Genomic DNA, 19,847 nt, shown 5'->3' on the forward strand with positions numbered 1-19,847 from the left:
ACTTATAATGATTGATACCATAGACGTTTAGTTTAGTTTAGAGATACAGCATGGAAACAGGCCCTTCAGCCCACCTAGTCCATGCTGGCCATCGATCATAATGGTTAATTCCAAGGTTCCGAATTACAAGGTTAATTCCCGGGATGGCGGGACTGTCATACGCTGAGAGAATGGAGCAGCTGGGCTTGTACACTCTGGAGTTTAGAAGGATGAGAGGGGTTCTCATTGAAACATATAAGATTGTTAAGGGTTTGGACACGCTAGAGGCAGGAAACATGTTCCCGATGTTGGGGAAGTCCAGAACCAGGGCCTACAGTTTAAGAATAAGGAGTAAGCCATTTAGAATGGAGACGAGGAAACACTTTTTCTCACAGAGAGTGGTGAGTCTGTGGAATTATCTGCCTCAGAGGGCGGTGGAGGCAGGTTCTCTAGATACTTTCAAGAGAGAGCTAGATAGGGCTCTTAAAGATAGCGGAGTCAGGGGATATGGGGAGAAGGCAGGAACGGGGTACTGATTGTGGATGATCAGCCATGATCACATTGAATGGCGGTGCTGGCTCGAAGGGCTGAATGGCCTACTCCTGTGTCTATTGAATATGTGTTCCCAGTACATACTCGACACACATCTGCTTGCCGTTCCCCTGATAAATTCCAGAGCCGTTACAGTTAGATTGTGACATCTAGACCTCTCTCCCAGTATCAGTGGCTGGATTTTACATCTTAGTTTAGGGATTGGAAGGGTGAAAACTGAAGATTAATTCAGGAAATAGAACGTTATCCTCTTATCTTGTTGCCACCGCTTCCTTGTTTCCATCGAATTACGTCCATAAAATACAAAATATTTCTGTTCCACTTGTGAATTTCCCAAAAATAAATTTTATTCAGAAAAAAATATGTGCAAAATCAAAATTGTGCCGAAACTCTAGATGTCGGTGCATTCAATTGTGTCATAGAGTCGTCCAGCGTGGAAACAGGCCCTTGCTGGCTGGGGCCAAGGTGATAACCCCAGTCCTTCTGCTGCTTCTTCTTATTGAGTCCACACACAAGATTAGAAGTTGTTCTGCCAGAGTTGAACACACATCTCGGCATCGGCATACAATGGTGTCTGTCTTGTCCCTTCTTGTGCACAGTGGTGGAAAGTTTGGTGGAAACAGAGGCCGCAACGTGAACGCTCTTTCCTTGACCCTAGTCCTTCTGCTAATTTGACCATTTGTATTCCTTCATTATCACCTTGTCCCCAGCCAACAATGGACCATTGTGGGCTCCACCTTTCCTGTGTCATTTGATGCAGGCTCTGCTTTGTTCAATACCTTCCCATACCTCTAGATTTCCTCCCCCCCCTGACTCTCAATCTGATGAAGGGTCTCGACCCGAAATGTCACCTATTCCTTTTCTCCAGAGATGCTGCCTGACCCGCTGAGTTACTCCAGCTTTTTGTGTTTATCTTTGGTGTAAATAAGGTAAATAAGTGATTACTTGGAATTGAGTGAAATCCAGGTTAGCCGGGAAGTGGTGTTGGGTAAATTGAACGGATTAAAGGCCGATAAATCCCCAGGGCCAGATAGGCTGCATCCCAGAGTACTTAAGGAAGTAGCTCCAGAAATAGTGGATGCATTAGTAATAATCTTTCAAAACTCTTTAGATTCTGGAGTAGTTCCTGAGGATTGGCGGGTAGCAAACGTAACCCCACTTTTTAAGAAGGGAGGGAGAGAGAAAACGGGTAATTACAGACCAGTTAGTCTAACATCGGTAGTGGGGAAACTGCTAGAGTCAGTTATTAAAGATGGGATAGCAGCACATTTGGAAAGTGGTGAAATCATTGGACAAAGTCAGCATGGATTTACAAAAGGTAAATCATGTCTGACGTATCTTATAGAATTTTTCGAGGATGTAACTAGTGGCGTGGATAGGGGAGAACCAGTGGATGTGGTGTATCTGGACTTCCAGAAGGCTTTCGACAAGGTCCCACATAAGAGATTAGTATACAAACTTAAAGCACACGGCATTGGGGGTTCAGTATTGATGTGGATAGAAAACTGGCTGGCAAACAGGAAGCAAAGAGTAGGAGTAAACGGGTCCTTTTCACAATGGCAGGCAGTGACTAGTGGGGTACCGCAAGGCTCAGTGCTGGGACCCCAGCTATTTACAATATATATTAATGATCTGGATGAGGGAATTGAAGGCAATATCTCCAAGTTTGCGGATGACACTAAGCTGGGGGGCAGTGTTAGCTGTGAGGAGGATGCTAGGAGACTGCAAGGTGACTTGGATAGGCTGGGTGAGTGGGCAAATGTTTGGCAGATGCAGTATAATGTGGATAAATGTGAGGTTATCCATTTTGGTGGCAAAAACAGGAAAGCAGACTATTATCTAAATGGTGGCCGACTAGGAAAAGGGGAGATGCAGCGAGACCTGGGTGTCATGGTACACCAGTCATTGAAAGTAGGCATGCAGGTGCAGCAGGCAGTGAAGAAAGCGAATGGTATGTTAGCTTTCATAGCAAAAGGATTTGAGTATAGGAGCAGGGAGGTTCTACTGCAGTTGTACAGGGTCTTGGTGAGACCACACCTGTAGTATTGCGTACAGTTTTGGTCTCCAAATCTGAGGAAGGACATTATTGCCCTAGAGGGAGTGCAGAGAAGGTTCACCAGACTGATTCCTGGGATGTCAGGACTGTCTTATGAAGAAAGACTGGATAGACTTGGTTTATACTCTCTAGAATTTAGGAGATTGAGAGGGGATCTTATAGAAACTTATAAAATTCTTAAGGGGTTGGACAGGCTAGATGCAGGAAGATTGCTCCCGATGTTGGGGAAGTCCAGGACAAGGGGTCACAGCTTAAGGATAAGGGGGAAATCCTTTAAAACCGAGATGAGAAGAACTTTTTTCACACAGAGAGTGGTGAATCTCTGGAACTCTCTGCCACAGAGGGTAGTCGAGGCCAGTTCATTGGCTATATTTAAGAGGGAGTTAGATGTGGCCCTTGTGGCTAAGGGGATCAGAGGGTATGGAGAGAAGGCAGGTACGGGATACTGAGTTGGATGATCAGCCATGATCATATTGAATGGCGGTGCAGGCTCGAAGGGCCAAATGGCCTACTCCTGCACCTAATTTCTATGTTTCTATGTTTCTAAACAGAATCAGGCCATTTGGCCCATCAAGACTACTCCCCCATTCAACCATGGCTGATCTATCTCTCCCTCCTAACCCCATTCTCCTGCCTTCTCCCCATAACCCCTGACACCCGCCCTAATCAAGAATCTATGCATCTCCGTCTTAAAAATATCCACTGACTTGGCCTCCGATGTCTTCTGTGGCAAAGAATTCCACAGATTCCCTGGAGAAATTCCTCCTCATCCTCATCTCCTTCCTAGAAGAACGCCCTTTAATTCTGAGGCTGTGACCTCTGGTCCTAGACTCTCCCACTAATGGAAACATCCTCTCCACATCCACTCTATCCAAGCCTTTCACTATTCTGTACGTTTCAATGAGGTCCCCCCCTCATTCTTCTAAACTCCAGCGAGTACAGGCCCAGTGCCATCAAACGCTCATCGTTGGTTCCTTCTTACACATAGCAGAATGTTATTCTGGACGTGCATCAAATGTTACAAAGAACAGAAATGCTGTCATGGAGAGAATGGGAAGTATTTGGCTGGAACACCAGGTGCTATGGAGATGTGCTCTGGGCTTTGATGATCATCCAGGAAAAATGGACATTGCATGGAAGGAATTAAAAGGAAACGAGGGGTGATAAATCATCTGGAATTACCCCGGCTGGTTGAAATATTCCGATCAATTTTTCATGCCAGCAGAAGATCTTCCAAAGTAGCTAAAACAAATGATCAAGTATTTAAGAAAGAACTTGGAGGAGCAGCACCTCATATTTCACTTGGGTAGTTTACACCCCAGCGGTATGAACATTGACTTCTCCAATTTCAGGTAGTCCTTGCTTTCTCCCTCCTTCCCCTCCCCTTCCCAGCTCCCCCACAGCCCACTGTCTCCACATCTTCTTTTATTCTTCCCCCCCCCCCCCCCCCCCACCCCCACATCAGTCTGAAGAAGGGTCTCGACCCGAAACGTCACCTATTCCTTCGCTCCATAGATGCTGCCTCACCTGCTGAGTTTCCCCAGCATTTTTGTCTGCCTTCGATTTTTCCAGCATCTGCAGTTCCTTCTTAAACAAAACAAATGATCGAGTAGGTTGCCAATTCATCTTCAATGGGTGGCACGGTGGCGCAGTGGTAGACTTCTCCAGCCCGTGTCGCGGGGTTTGGAACGACCCGGAGCGGGGTCATACATCGCCCGGCACGGCTTCGTGGCCGTGGGACATTACAGCGCCCGTCGGGGGCTCCAACTTCGAGACTTCTAGACCGGGAGCGGGGCCGTAAATCGCCCGGCACGGCCTAAAATGGCCGTGGGACTTATCATCGCCCGCCTGGGGCTTGGACATCGGGAGAGACATGGAGAGCAGGGGAGAGAAAAGACTTTTGCCTTCCATCACAGTGGGTTCACTGTGATGGATGTTTGTGTGAACTTAATTGTGTGTATGTCTGTAGGACATTGTTTTTGTTTGTATGGCTGTGGAAACAAAATTTCGTTTGAGTCTCATTGGGGCTCAAATGACAATAAATTTGTAGTGTATTGTTGTGGCCCACAGCGCCAGAGACCCGGGTTCGATCCTGACCAAGTCTGTTCGTTCTCCCCGTGACCTGCGTGGCTTTTCCCCCGAGATCTTTGGCTTCCTTCCGCAGAGTACAGTTTTGGAGGTTAATTGACTTGGTAAAGAACTTGGAGTGTATAAAGAAAATTGGTCGGCGCAGACCCGGTGGGCTGAAGGGCCAGTTACGGCACTGTGTCTCCAAATTAAACTAAGCTGAGAAGCATTAATGAAACATTCTTGGTGCTTGATAATATTCAACGCTGCATTATGTCTGGCAGGCATGTTTACTTGCACTGCTGACAGGAAATGTTCCATTTTCCACAATGTCATCTTAATCCTCGCTGAAAGATCTGTCAAAGACGACCAGTTAAACTCCCAAACTTTCCAAAACTTCAACGAGCTGAAGCTGCGGAAGAGAGTCACCAGCCCAGACACTGGTCTCTTCTCACAGTCGGTCCGTGGCACAGCTTCTGGCATCTGAATGGCCAACGAGGCCATATTACTGTAGGAAAATACTCCAACAGTGGTTCCGCATCCAGAGTTCCAATAACCTGCCCTTCAGCTGAACATCAGTTTATAAGCAGGCATATTGTCAGCTGAAGAGTCGCACTGCAGGGAAACAGGCCCTTCAACCCAGCTTGTCCATGCCAACCGAGATGCCCCATCTGAGCTAGTCCCACCTGCCCACGTTTGGGCAGGTGGGACGAGTACACTCTGGAATTTAGAAGGATGAGGGGGTGGTTCTTATTGATACATGTAAGATTATTAAGGGTTTGGACACGCTAGAGGCGGGAAACATGTTCCCGGTGTTGGGGGAGTCCAGAACCAGGGGCCACAGTTTAAGAATAAGGGGTAAGCCATTTAGAACGGAGATGAGGAAACACTTTTTCACACAGAGCGTTGTGAGTCTGTGGAATTCTCTGCCTCAGAGGGCGGTGGAGGCGGGTTCTCTGGATGCTTTCAAGAGAGAGCTAGATAGGGCTCTTAAAAATAGTGGAGTCAGAGGATATGGGGAGAAGGCAGGAACGGGTGATACTGATTGGGGATGATCAGCCATGATCACATTGAATGGCGGTGCTGCCTCGAAGGGCCGAATGGCCTACTCCTGCACCTATTGTCTATTGTCTATTGTATGTTTGTTGGCAGCCGAGAAAGAGAGTTCCTTCTGTAAGTCTATGGACTGGATCCTGATTTTAACGAGGTCTGACTGCTGATGGTACCTGGGGTCTGGGCAGGGGAGTAACGCTGTCCTCAAGGGGACCACACTGGCTGGGTTTCATTGTTCTTGTAGACTTAGCCTTAGGCTTTCTTTCACTGTGTCCCCCTCTGTCTTCCCCCCCCCCCCCTTCTTCCCCCATCTACAATTCCCACAAGAAGTCCCTTGGACCTACCTACTTTCTGCTGTGCATTGTACCCAGTGTGTACCTGGCAGTCGACTCCGTCCCCATCTGCTTCCAGCTGACTCTCGGCCACAAAGTCGACACATGACGTGTCAACGCTTTTCCGCTGCCCTAGTTGGACGAGCCCGCCTGCTCGGACGACCAACTCCAGAGTCTTTAAGGTAGGCAAAAATGCTGGAGAAACTCAGCGGGTGAGGCAGCATCTATGGAGCGAAGGAATAGGTGACGTTTCGGGAACCTACGCTGCACTCCCACAATAGCAATAACGTCCTTCCTCAAATTAGGAGACCAAACTTGGACACAATCACCAGGGTCCAGTACTACTGCAGTAGTAGCACTTCAACTCCCCCTCCCATTACCCATCCGACCTCTCTGTCCTGGGTCTCCTCCATTGCCAGAGTGAGCAACACCGGAAATTGTAGGAACAGCACCTCATATTCCGCTTGGAGAGCCTGCATCCGGCGTGCATGAACATTGAATTCTCCCAATTTTGTTAGCCCTTGCTGTCTCCTCCCCTTCCTTAGCCCTCGAGCTGTCTCCTCCCATCCCCCAGCCCTCGGGTTCCTCCTCCTCCTTTTTCCTTCCCTCTCCCCGCCACCCCCTATCAGTCTGAAGAAGGGTTTCGGCCCGAAACGTTGCCTATTTCCTTCGCTCCATAGATGCTGCTGCACCCGCTGAATTTCTCCAGCATTTTTGTGTACCTACTGCAGTAGGACCTCCTTGCTCTTAAACTCAAATTGTCTTGCAATGAAGGCCAACATGCCATTTGCTTTCTTCACTGCCTGCTGAACCTGCATGCTTACTTTCAGTGACTGATGTACAAGCACACCCAGGTCTCGTTGCACCTCGTCTTTTCCTAATCTGACACCATTCCGATAATAATCTGCCTTCCTGTTCTTGCCGGCAACAGAACAATGAAACTCTTGGAAACAAGGAAGTGCAGGGGCTTGTTTACATAAAATGACCACAAAGTGCTTGGGGTTCCACAGTAGCGCAGCGGTAGAGTTGCTGCCTCACAGCGCCAGAGTCCCGGGTTCGATCCTTACTACGGGTGCTGTCTGTATGGAGTTTGAATGTTCTCCCTGTGCCCTGTGTGGGTTTTCTCCAGGAGCTCAGGTTTCCACCCACACTCCAAAGACATGCGGGTTTGTAGGTTAATTGACTTTGGTTAAAAATTGCAAATTGTCCCAGGTATGTGTCGGACAATGCTAGTGTGCGGGGATCGCTGGTCAGCGTGGACTCGGTGGAGCGAAGGGCATGTTTCTGCTCTGTATCTCCAAACTAAACTAAGTATGCATGTAGTGTGAGTAATTAGGAATGGGAACAAAACATTGTTGCTTATTGCTAAGGGAACAGAATGCAAGAATAGTGAGGATTAGGGTGGCCAACTTTCTCACTCCCAAATAAGGGACAAAAGGTCAAATTACGGGACGTATTCCCGACGGCAATTCGTTGACCGACTCGCCCGTGGCTGGGTGTATGATGAGTTGGCCCGGGTGCTGGACTGCACACAAAGCCCAGCCGGTGGGCCAGCTGAGGAGTTTTGGCCCGGGCACTCCATCCAACTCATGAACCGATGATCGGCCATGAGAAGGAGGGGTGGTGGTGGTGTCGGCGGTAAGCGTAGGTCCGAGGGCCGGACGGCTGATCGTGCTTCCGACCGACGGTCCCACGGGCGAGGTGCTGCTGCTGCACTCCATGGGCTGCACTACGTCGGGACGGGTGAGGCGGGGCTGGACGCGGCGCTCTGACCCGACAGTCCCCTCGACCCGAGTAGCAGCAGTCAAATACGGGACAAGGGTAGTCCCGTATGGGACAAACCAATTTAGCCCAATATATGGGATATCCTGGCTAATACGGGACAGTTGGCAACCCTAATGAGGATATCAGGCATCAGGAACATACTGCATTGGTGAGACCACATCTGCAATAGACTGTGCTGTTATTTAGTGCACTGGAAGCCGTTTTATAGAATACTTGCAATGGGTGGGTTGTTTTATGAGGCAAGGTTTGGCAGCCTAGGCTAGGCTTGTACGCATTGAAATCCAGAAGAATGAGAGCAAACTAAACTGAAACTTATAAAACCCTAAGAGGTTTTGTCAATGTGGACAAGAGAATATTCCCTCCTGTGGGAAAATACGGGCGGCACGGTGGCGCAGCGGTAGATTTGCTGCCTCACAGTGCCAGAGACCCGGGTTCGATCCTGACTACGGGTGCCGTCTGTACAGAGTTTGTACGTTCTCCCCGTGACCTGCGTGGGTTTTCTCCGGGTGCTCCGGTTTCCTCCCACACTCCAAAGATGTACAGGTTTGTATGTTAATTGGCTTCTGTAAAATCGAAGGTAGACAAAAATGCTGGAGAAACTCAGCGGGTGAGGCAGCATCTATGGAGCGAAGGTACAGGTGACGTTTCGGGTCGAGACCTATTCCTTCTCTCCATAGAGGAAAAAACTTTTTCACACAGTTGTGAATCTGTGGAATTCTCTGCCTCAGAAGGCAGTGGAGGCCGATTCACTGGATGCTTTCAAGAGGGAGTTAGATAGAGCTCTTTGGGCTAGCGGAATAAAGGGGTATGGGGAGGAGGCAGGAACGGGGTACTGATTGTGGTTGATCAGCCATGATCACTGTGAATGGCGGTGCTGGCTCGGAGGGCCGAATGGCCTACTCCTGCACCGATTTTCTCTGTATCTATGTAAAGGCCAGAGATAAAAGCAGTAGGTGCGAGACAGACTTGGAAGAGTTGAAAATTGTGAAGCTGGAGGATGGAATGTATGCGGAGGGGGAGGGGAGATATCGGAGCGAGAGAGAGAGAGAGAGAAGGATATTTTGTTATGATTATGAATATATTTTAATATTTGTTATTTCAATTTAAAAAAATTGTGTTAGCAATGAAAACCCAAGTACAGGGGGGGATAAATGGAATGAACTTTAGTAAGTTCAGACTTTGCACATGGATGTGCTTTCTTTATGAGTTTATGTTTATGTGATAAGTTTATTTGCCAAGTATTCACATACAAGGAATTTGCCTTGGTGCTCCGCCCGCAAGTGACAACATGACTTACAATGATGAGTTAGGAATGACACATAAAACATTAATAATAAAACGTTATTGGTTAAACATGTGAATTAAATAAAATACCAAATGGTTGTGCTATATGTAGAGGCTAAAAACTGATTTGTTACTTGCCGAAGGTTTATATTTAAACTGAAAAGGCCAAATATTTCCGAATGTTAGTAACAGCCGCCCGACTGAACGGAAAAGAAACTAAACGGAATATTCAGGTCTCGACCATGTTCTGCGTGTAAGCCAAGATACCAGCTGGACGAGAAGAATAACATTCTGTGATTTCTTTCGCTTGTGTGACTCTCCTGGGATGAGTAAAATATTGCAACAGGGAAAAGTATTGGTGAAATGTGATACTTGTGAAAGAGTATCTCAACATAATATAACCTCCCGCCAGGGATGGAGTAAGGACTTTCTCTGGTGCAGTTTATGGAGCATAATAAGAGCCAGATGCCTCTTTTGTGGGTTTGGGGAGTTTAAACATCGACAAGCTTCTTCCTATCAGCCTGTACATCAACTTCAATCCTACATCTGCCAAGAAAGACCCGGTGGGCCGCGGCCTGTGTGTGGGGGGGGGGGGGGGGGGGAGGTCGGAGCCACTGAGACTGGCCCTGAAGTCCAGAGGAGGGGGGGGGGGTCACTGGTGATGACGGGCGCGAGGAGTGGGCCGGTGGGAGAGGGGTGTTGTCTCCAATGCCTGCAAGGTCAGCTGCAGGAGGCGTTTCCCCCGGGGACATAGAGGGGGGCGGGAGAGGAGAGGGACGTGGGCCGAGCTGGTCAACAGACAATAGGTGCAGGAGTAGGCCATTCGGCCTTTCGAGCCAGCACCGCCATTTAATGTGATCATTGCTGATCATCCCCAATCAGTACCCCGTTCCTGCCTTCTCCCCATATCCGCCGACTCCGCTATCTTCCAGAACCCCAAATTCCACAAATTCACAACTCTCTGGGGGAAATGTTTTTTTTTTTTTACCTCATCTCAGTTTTAAATGGCCCCCCCATTTATTCTTAGACTGTGTGGCCCCTGGTTCTGGACTCGCCCAACATTGGGAACATTTTCCCTGCATCGAGCTTGTCCGGTCCTTTTATAATTTAATACGTTTCTATAAGTAAGAACGTTTAAAATTGGAGGAACAGCATTTCCTTTTCTCCGGAGATGCTGCCTGTCCCGCTGAGTTGCTCCAGCATTTTGGGTCTGTCTTCAGTACTCAACTGTTGGGTTGAAGGCCATGAGTCATTGCAAGGGTCAGTCAACGGTCAAGGGCATTGATGGTTCTGCAGTTACATTGAGGCCAAATAGGTTAAGGATGAGCGATCTGCAACCCCAAAGAAAGTCAGTGAAGCTGATGAGGATTTATGACAATCCACAATTCATGGGTAACGTTCCTCACAATCGCCTCTTGTTCCAGACTTATTTCATTAGCTGAACTCAAATTTCCCAGCTGTCATAATGGGACTCGGGCGAATATTTGCGGATCACTAGTTCACGCCTATGGATACGAGTCATGCAGCATAAACACTGTGATCCTTTAACAGAGAGAGAGAGAGAGGTTTCAAGAGAGAGTTAGATTTAGCTCTTTGGGCTAACGGAATCAAGGGATATGGGGGGGGAAAGCAGGAACGGGGTACTGATTTTGGATGATCAGCCGTGATCATTTTAAATGGCGGTGCTAGCTCGAAGAGGCCGAATGGCCTACTGCTGCACCTATTTTCTATGTTTCTATGATTCTAATATCACGTGCCAAAAGAGCCTCTATCATTTCATCGAGATGTGTTTAATCAGACTGCCCCTATGGACAATGTGAAATATCTAAAGCCTTGGTTCTGGAAAACGTATTAATTACTCATTGTGTTTGCCAATAACAAAATGTATGGTTTTTGGCCCAGCGGGTCCATGCTAATAGACAATAGACAATAGACAATAGGTGCAGGAGTAGGCCATTTTGCCCTTCGAGCCAGCACCGCCATTCAATGTGATCATGGCTGATCATCCACAATCAGTACCCCGTTCCTGCCTTCTCCCCATATCCCCTGACTCCGCTATTTTTAAGAGCCCTATCTAACTCTCTCTTGAAAGCATCCAGAGAACCGGCCTCCACCGCCCTCTGAGGCAGAGAATTCCACAGACTCACCACTCTCAGTGAGAAAAAGTGTTTCCTCGTCTCCGTTCTAAATGGCTTACCCCTTATTCTTAAACTGTGGCCCCTGGTTCTGGACTCCCCCAACATCGGGAACATGTTTCCTGCCTCTAGCGTGTCTAAAGACTTAACAATCTTGTATGTTTCAACAAGATATTCTCTCATCCTTCTAAACTCCAGAGTGTACAAGCCCAGCCGCTCCATTCTCTCAGCATGTGACAGTCCTGCCATCCTGGGAATTAACCTTGTAATTAACCTTAACTGTGCCGACGATCGATCCCCGTTTACACCAGGTCTATGTTGGTCCACGTTCTCATCCATGCCCGACACACTAGGAAGTTGTTCCTCCCCACACACCTCAAAGACACGTGGGTCTGTTAGTTAATTGGACCTCTGTAAAACGCTCCAAGTGGATGAGAAAATGGGATAACTATCGTGGACCGGAATTGACAACTTTATTGTCATAATATGTGACAAGGCACGGTGAGATTCTTTGTTTGCATATCCGATGTATACAAATAGTGGCCACCTAGAGGGCGGACAAAGTTACAAAGCACGCATGCTCCCCCTCTTTGTGCTTCACCCCACCCCCCCCCTATGCCAGGTCCTCCATTGTCCATTGAACTTCTTCCCCCATCCCTCATGGCGGTCCTCCACGCTCTCGTCGGCCGCGGGTCGACCTGCGAGGCATCACCGCCACCGCCGCGAGGCTTCACCACCGCCTAGGCCCCATCGCCGCTGCTGCATGGCTTCACCACCGCCTAGGCCCCATAGCCACCGCCGTGAGGCTTCACCACCGCCTAGGCCCCATCTCCGCGAGGCTTCACCGCCTAGGCCCCATCGCCACCGCCGTAAGGCTTCACCACCACCTAGGCCCCATCGCCACCGCCGCGACCTAGGCCCCATCGCCACCAGCGCAAGGCTTCACCACCGCCTAGGCCCCATCTCCACGAGACTGTGACGACTGTATGGTCGTGAGTAGTCGCCCAAAGAGTCGGACCTTGTTCTGGTCGCCGCTGGATTTTCAACATGTTGAAAATTTTCGCCGACCTGCTGCGACTATGACGGGTGCCGGCAGCCACCGAAAAAATTGCGTAAGTGGGACGGGCACCAGTCTGTCATCTCACATTTAGTATGGTTATATATATCTATATATTTTTTTTTCTTTGCAGAGACCTGCGGTTCAATCGCATTAAGGAGATCCGTCCAGCGGCCTTTAAGAGACTGAGGAATCTGAACACTTTGTGAGTACGATGCCAGGTCCGCTTCTTAGGATCACGTTATTCTTTCCGAGTCGAAGTGCGTTAGTTACGTGAAACACAAGCATTCAAGAGTCAAGAGTGTTTTATTGTCATGTGGCCCAGGTAGAACAACGACATTCTTACTTGCTGCAGCACAACACAATATGGAAAAATAGTACTCTGTAAACAATATGGTAAATGAGTTTTAAAAAGATCAGTCTGAAGAAGTGCCGAGGCCCGAAACGTTGCCTATTTCCTTCGCTCCATAGATGCTGCCTCACCCGCTGAGTTTCTCCAGCATTTTTGTCTACCTTCGATTTTTTCCAGCATCTGCAGTTCCTTCTTAGGCAAAGTTTACAGGAGTTATGCGGGACAAGATTTTTACACAGAGAGTGGTGGGAGCTTGGAACTCACTGCCAGTGGTGGTGGAGGCAGATACGATAGTCGGGTTTAAGGAGCTTTGAGATAGGCAGGGAATGGAGGGATATGGATCATGTGCTCGGGATTCCTCCCACTTCCCAAACACATGCGGGTTTGTAGATTAATTGGCATCTATAAAAATCGCAATAACATGGAACTGCAGATGCTGGTCTATACCAAAGATAGACACAAAATGCTGGAGTAACTCAGCGGGTGTCCCTGTAGTATGTGGATAGACAAGACCCTAAGAATAAGGGGTAAGCCATTTAGAATGGAGATGAGGAAATACTTATTCACATCGAGGGTTGTAAGTCTGTGGAATTCTCTGCCTCAGAGGGCGGTGGAGGCAGGTTCTCTGGATACTTTCAAGAGAGAGCTAGATAGGGCTCTTAAAGATAGCGGAGTCAGGGGATATGGGAAGAAGGCAGGAACGGGGTACAGATTGGGGATGAGCAGCCATGATCACACTGAATGGTGCTGCTGGCTCGAAGGGCCGAATGGCCTACTCCTGCACCTATTGTCTAAATTGCCCCTAGTATGTAAGTTGTGGATGAGAAAGTGGGATAACATCGCACTAGTGTGAATGTGCGATCGACGGTCGGCGTGGACCCGGTGGGCCGAAGGGCCTGTTTCCATGTTGTACCTTTCAATTGATCCATCAAGTACAGTGTATTTCTGAACCCCTCAAACAGATTTTTCTTCCCCAAATCACCAGGCCATGTTGTGTTGTTTTTGTTACTGTTCAGAAACAGGGAAAGTGATTCAATCTTGTTTGTTAAAAATAAAGCAGGAAATGGAGATTTTTTTTGTTTATAAATCATATGTTTGCGAGGTTCATTGCTGCAGTGATCTCCAGCCAGGCAGAAAGGGGTCTTTGTTTACTGTCAGCCAAGTTGCCTGGTTGCCAAACCGTAAAACTTTTGTGAACAGAAAGAATATTCCCTTAAACAATAACATGCTTAGTTCAGAGTTTTAGCGCAAGAGATGCAACGTGGAAACCAGGCCCTTCAGCCCATCGAGTCTGCTGCCGACCAGCGATCGTCCTGTGCACAAGCATTGTCCTACACTATTCTACTCTGCTACAAACCGGCACGCCTTTGAAGTGTGGGAGGAAACCGGAGCGCCCGGAGGAAACCCACGCGGTCACAGGGAGAATGTGCTATCTCCATGCAGACTGCGCCCGTAGACGGGATCGAACCCGGGTCTCTGGCGCCTTGAGGCAACAACCCTACCGATGTACCACAATGTATTTAGATGATAGAAACTGCTTGGGACTTTGTGCATTTTAGAAGTTATTGTGGGTAGGTAGAAGGTAGACAAAAATGCTGGAGAAACTCAGCGGGTGAGGCAGCATCTATGGAGCGAAGGAATAGGCGACGTTTCGGGTCGAGACCCTTCTTCAGACTGATGTGGGGGTGGGGGGCGGGAAGAATAAAGGAAGAGGCAGAGACAGTGGGCTGCGGGAGAGCTTGGAAGGGGAGGGGAAGGAGGGAGAAAGCAAGGACTACCTGAAATTGGAGAAGTCAATGTTCATACCGCTGGGGTGTAAACTACCCAAGGTAAATATGAGGTGCTGCTCCTCCAATTTGCGGTGGTCCTCACTCTGGCCATGGAGGAGGCCCAGGACAGAAAGGTCGGATTCGGAATGGGAGGGGGAGTTGAAGTGCTGAGCCACCGGGAGATCAGGTTGATTATTGCGAACCGAGTGGAGGTGTTGGGCGAAGATACCTGTTTACACCGATGATAGACACAAACTGCTGGAGTAACAGCGGGACAGGCAGCATCTCTGTAAGAAGGAATGGATGACGTTTCGGGTCGAGACCCTTCTTCAGACGCTCTCGTCCGAGAGAGGAGGAGAACTTCCTCAAAGTAGGCATACAGTACCTTGAGGAGATTTCGCAGTGGAGCAGACGAGATGTGTAGGAAGGAACAGCAGTTGCTGGTTTATTCCGAAGATAGACACAAAATACTGGAGTAACTCAGCGGGACAGGCAGCACCTCTGGAGAGAAGGAATGGGTGACGTTTTGGGTCGAGACCCTTCTTCGGAAGAAGGGTCCCGGCCCATTCCTTCCCTCCAGAGACGCTGCTTGTCCCGCTGAGTTACTCCAGCAGTTTGTGTCTATCTCGGGGAGGGGCTGGTGCTGTACGCCACACACTGAAGCAGTTGATTCAGGATAATGGGAGTTGGCACCGAGGGCTGGCTTTGGAAGAGCTACAATGAGTAAGCAATCTTCTGTGTTTCAATGCGTTGGCACTGTGCAGTGTTTATCAGTGGGGGATATGTACAAACTTATATCATGGGGACAGGCGGGCGGGCGGCCAGTGACAGAATATGAAGTACCCGCTAATAGACAGCAGAGCAGATTAACTTTCTGAATAAACTGTGTGGGGGTAATGAACTCTTTCCCCTCCTCGACAAACAAGCACATTTCATCTTCACTTTTTTTCCAACAAAAGACATCCAGCAGGAAATAACTGTAGCTTTAACGCACAACAATAGCCTGTATGCTTCTTTCACTTGAAAGGAATAATCCCCGAGTCTGTTTACTGTTAGTAACACAATTAGTTGCTGGCACAAGGAACTGCAGACCCTGGTCTACACGAAAAGACACAAAGTGCTGGAGTAACTCAATGGGTCAGGCAGCATCTCTGGAGGACATGGATAGGTGGTGTTTCACATGGACAATAGGTGCAGGAGTAGGCCATTCGGCCCTTCGAGCCAGCGCCGCCATTCAATGTGATCATGGCTGATCATCCCCCCATCAGTACCCCGTTCCTGCCTTCTCCCCATATTCCCTGACTCCGCTATTTTTAAGAGCCCTATCTAGCTCTCTCTTGAAAGTATCCAGAGAACCTGCCTCCACCGCCCTCTGAGTTGTAAATAGGGTGATCCGGACTGACCAGCGATCCCCGCACATTAACACTACCCTGACACGCACTAGGGACAATTTTACATTTACACCAAGCCAATTAACCTACAAACTTGTACGTCTTTGGAGCGTGAAAGGAAACCAAAGATCTCAGAGAAAACCCACGCAGATCACGGGGAGAAGGTACAAACTCCGTACAGACAAGCACCCGTGGTCAGGATTGAACCCGGGTCTCTGGCGCCGTGAGGCAGCAACTCTACTGCTGCGCCACCGTGCTGCTTGAATTCTGAGTCAATGCTGATCCGATTGGATCAGGGATTGAGCAGAACTCTGGCACGAAGTGAGTTAAGTTGGTTGAATTTTTTTATTTGGTTTCCCTCGGGGCGAGAGGGTTCTGGATTTTGGGTTTGACGCCAGGGGCTGAAGCAGGAGTAATCGGCGCGGTGCTGAGCAGGCGCTGAAATGTTAACAGTGCAACTGGTGGGTGACCACGCAGGAAAGGTCCTTGGCAGGCCAGGGAATGTTGCAGAAACATATGGTCAAACAAACCTGGCAAACCGCAGCGAGCTGTCAGTCGATCCAAGAAAATGGCATCATCACTTTGCAAAACGGCAAAAAAAGAAAAATCATTGAATAAGCATTACGCAACCTTTTTAAAATTTATTTCACTCCCTTTCAGTTACATTTAAAAAAAGAGCCAATCTGAGTTGAAATTTTTTAATGTAGACGCAAAGAACTGCAGATGCTGGTTTACCAAAAAAAAAAGACACAGAGTGCTGGAGTAACTCAGCGGGTCAGGCAGCATCTGTGGAGAAAAGGGATAGGCAGCATTTTGGGACAAAGTCTAGTAAGTGATAGGTGGATACAGATGAGAGAGGATTTTGTTTGGCAAGAAATGGGTGGTTTTCACATTTGGGTCTTTTTTCTCCTTGTCTCGTTGCCTCACACTATTTGTCTTTTAATCTCTGGCCTTTGTCCACCCATCTCACAATTAACCCCCCCCCCCCCTCCCCCCCAACTCCCCCCTCACTTGTATCTGCCTTTTACTTTATTAAATTTAAAAAACCCCACCAACTTCTGCAGTAGGAATTGCAGATGCAGCTTCTGAAAATCGACAAATAACTCAGTAGGTCAAGCAGCATCTCTGAAGAACATGGGTTAGTCCAGCACTTTGTGTCTGTTTTTGTGTCTACCCATGTTCTCCAGAGATGCTGCCTGACCTGCTGCAGTTACTCCAGCACTTTCTGGGGGGGTTTTTTTGTGAACCTGCGTCTACAGTTCACAAGTTATAGGAGTAGAATTAGGCCATTCGGCCCATCGAGTCTGCTCCGCCATTCAATCATGGCTGATCTCTGCCTCCTAATCCCATTTTCCTGCCATCTCCCCATAACATGTATGTATATATTTATACAATGGTATATGGACACACTGATCTGTTCTGTATTCATGCCTTCTATATTCTGTTGTGCTGAAGCAAAGCAAGAATTTCAATGTCCTATCTGGGACACATGACAATAAATTCTCTTGAATCTTGAATCCTTGACACCCATTCTAATCACCAATTTGTCTATCTCTGCCTTAAACGTAGCCACTGACTTGTGTCGAAAGAGGCACTTGCCAGGATTTGTACCCCCTTCTTACAAAATTCTTAAGGGGTTGGACAGGCTAGATGCAGGAAGATTGCTCCCGATGTTGGGGAAGTCAAGGACAAGGGGTCACAGCTTAAGGATAAGGGGGAAATCCTTTAAAACCGAGATGAGAAGAACTTTTTTCACACAGAGAATGGTGAATCTCTGGAACTCCCTGCCACAGAGGGTAGTCGAGGCCAGTTCATTGGCTATATTTAAGAGGGAGTTAGATGTGGCCCTTGTGGCTAAGGGGATCAGAGGGTATGGAGAGAAGGCAGGTACGGGATACTGAGTTGGATGATCAGCCATGATCATATTGAATGGCGGTGCAGGCTCGAAGGGCCGAATGGCCTACTCCTGCACCTAATTTCTATGTTTCTATGTTTCTATGTTTCACCTCGCTTCCAGCTTTCTCCTCCTCTACTCAGTCTGAAGAAGGGTCCCGACCCGAAACCTCACCTATCCATGCTCCCCTAGAGATGCTGCCTGACCCGCTGAGTTACTGACATTTTTTTAAAGCCTGTCTAGAATATATTTGTCCAGAACTGTTCTTGATTGTGCAAGATGATGATGGGAGGGAGGGAGAAATACGGGTTGGGGAAAAGTTAATTCTCTCGACTTTAAATCAAAAATAATTTCCCTTTATGGCCATTCTTTAGGGAGCAGATTAAACAGAGTGTGTTCTTTGTATTCTGGTGAAAAGTTGGCAATTATAAATTTCCCATGAAATAACTGGCATGCGATAGCAAATTCTACTTGGTCAGTTGCCAGGGCGAAGTGTGATTTGTGGATATGTTAAAATATCATGAGAGGTGGGGTACAATAGCCAAATGCTTTCTTTTTATTTTAACACTTTAGCAGAAGATTTAATTGTTTTTTTTTAATTATTATTTTGTATTAAATAAATCGACACAAAAATGGAAAAAAGACATGTTAGTAAGAAACACTCAAATAATACACAAAAGAAAAATACTAAAATATACAGAAACGTAAAATAAATAGGAATAATAAAAAAGAAATTTAAAAGAAATTATTTAAAAAAAGATTTACCTGATAGCATCCATCAAAAAAAAAATTCACGTTTTTTTTTTGTGTCGATCCAACATTTTAAAAAGTTGTATAAATATCACTGTTCCGACAGCAATGGCCCAGCGTGGACACTGTCAATGGAAGGCTTGTTTTGCTTCAAGCTACATGCAGCGTTTAGGATGTTATTACATTATTTGCCGCTGAAAGCTTTGAGTTTGTCATCGCTTGGGTTCCCGATGCTGAAACGTCTCAGTTTAATGGTAATGGGTTTCAGATGTTTAATGGGCCCTGGAAGAAAAAAAAACAACTTGCCTCGCAGCACCAGAGACCCAGGTTGGATCCAGACCACGGGCGCTGTCGGTGTGGAGTTCGCCCTTGCGCTGCTCGTAAAATGTCACTGTAGAATCGAGCCCCGTTGTTTGGAGCGCGTTCTCCCCCGTGACCTGCGTGGGTTTCCTCCGGGTGCTCCGGTCTCCTCCCACATCCCATAAGACGTGCTTAAGAAAGAACTGCAGATGCTGGGAAAATCGAAGGTAGACAAAAATGCTGGAGAAACTCAGCGGGCGAGGCAGCATCTATGGAGCGAAGGAATAGGTGACGAAACGTCACCTATTCCTTCGCTCCATAGATGCTGCCTCACCCGCTGAGTTCCTCCAGCATTTTTGTCTACCTCCCAAAGACGTGTGGGTTGTAGGTTTATGGCCCTCTGTGAATTGCCCTCGGTGTGTCGGGAGTGGATGAGAAGCTGGGATAACACAGAACTGGTGTGAGCGGATGATCGATGGGCAACAGGGACTCGGTGGGCCGAAGGGCCTGTTTCCATGCTGTATCTCTCAATCAATCAATCAATCAATAACATTATTTCTGCAGTGTATAATAGTAATTATTTAAAACAACCTTCAAGATGAAATTACTGATAGTTTTCCCATGTGAAGTTCAATTGTGGAGAAAGCTTGAAATATGTGTTCTGATTTATTAACAAAAGACACCAGCCCTTTCATTACTACCAGGAGATGAGTAATTTTTCTTCTTCGTAAATTCAAAAAAATCTGCACCAAGTACCATTAAAATCATAATTGAGTGTGAAATATTTCTCTCCAGAGGAAACATTAAAATGTTTCGAAACACAAAGATTTTAGATACGGCACGGTGGCACAGCGGTAGAGTTGCTGCCTCACAGCGCCAGAGACCCCGGTTCGAACCTGACTCTGGGTGCTGCCTGCCAGGAGTTTGTAAGACCCTGCGACCACGTGGGTTTTCTCCAGGTGCTCCGGTTTCCTCTCACATTCCAAAGACGTACGGGTTTGTAGGTTGACAATTGGCTTCTGTAATATCGTTTCTGGTGTGTCGGATAGAATGAGTGTGTGAGTGGCCGCGCATTCGATGGGCTGAAGGGC

General features: G+C 47.7%; 1 protein-coding gene across 1 annotated transcript in view; it reads left to right on the forward strand.

Annotated features, from left to right (window-relative positions):
- The window catches only part of LOC116986152 (peroxidasin homolog), a 99,317-nt gene that overhangs the window by 19,231 nt on the left and 60,239 nt on the right, over nucleotides 1-19,847 (forward strand). Inside the window, exon 2 of the mRNA XM_033041353.1 lies at nucleotides 12,434-12,505. Coding sequence (XP_032897244.1) covers nucleotides 12,434-12,505 — 72 coding nt within the window. The remainder of the gene's footprint in view (nucleotides 1-12,433; nucleotides 12,506-19,847) is intronic.

This window comes from Amblyraja radiata, chromosome 23, assembly GCF_010909765.2.
Source record: "Amblyraja radiata isolate CabotCenter1 chromosome 23, sAmbRad1.1.pri, whole genome shotgun sequence".
Classification (NCBI taxonomy): Eukaryota; Metazoa; Chordata; class Chondrichthyes; order Rajiformes; family Rajidae; genus Amblyraja; species Amblyraja radiata.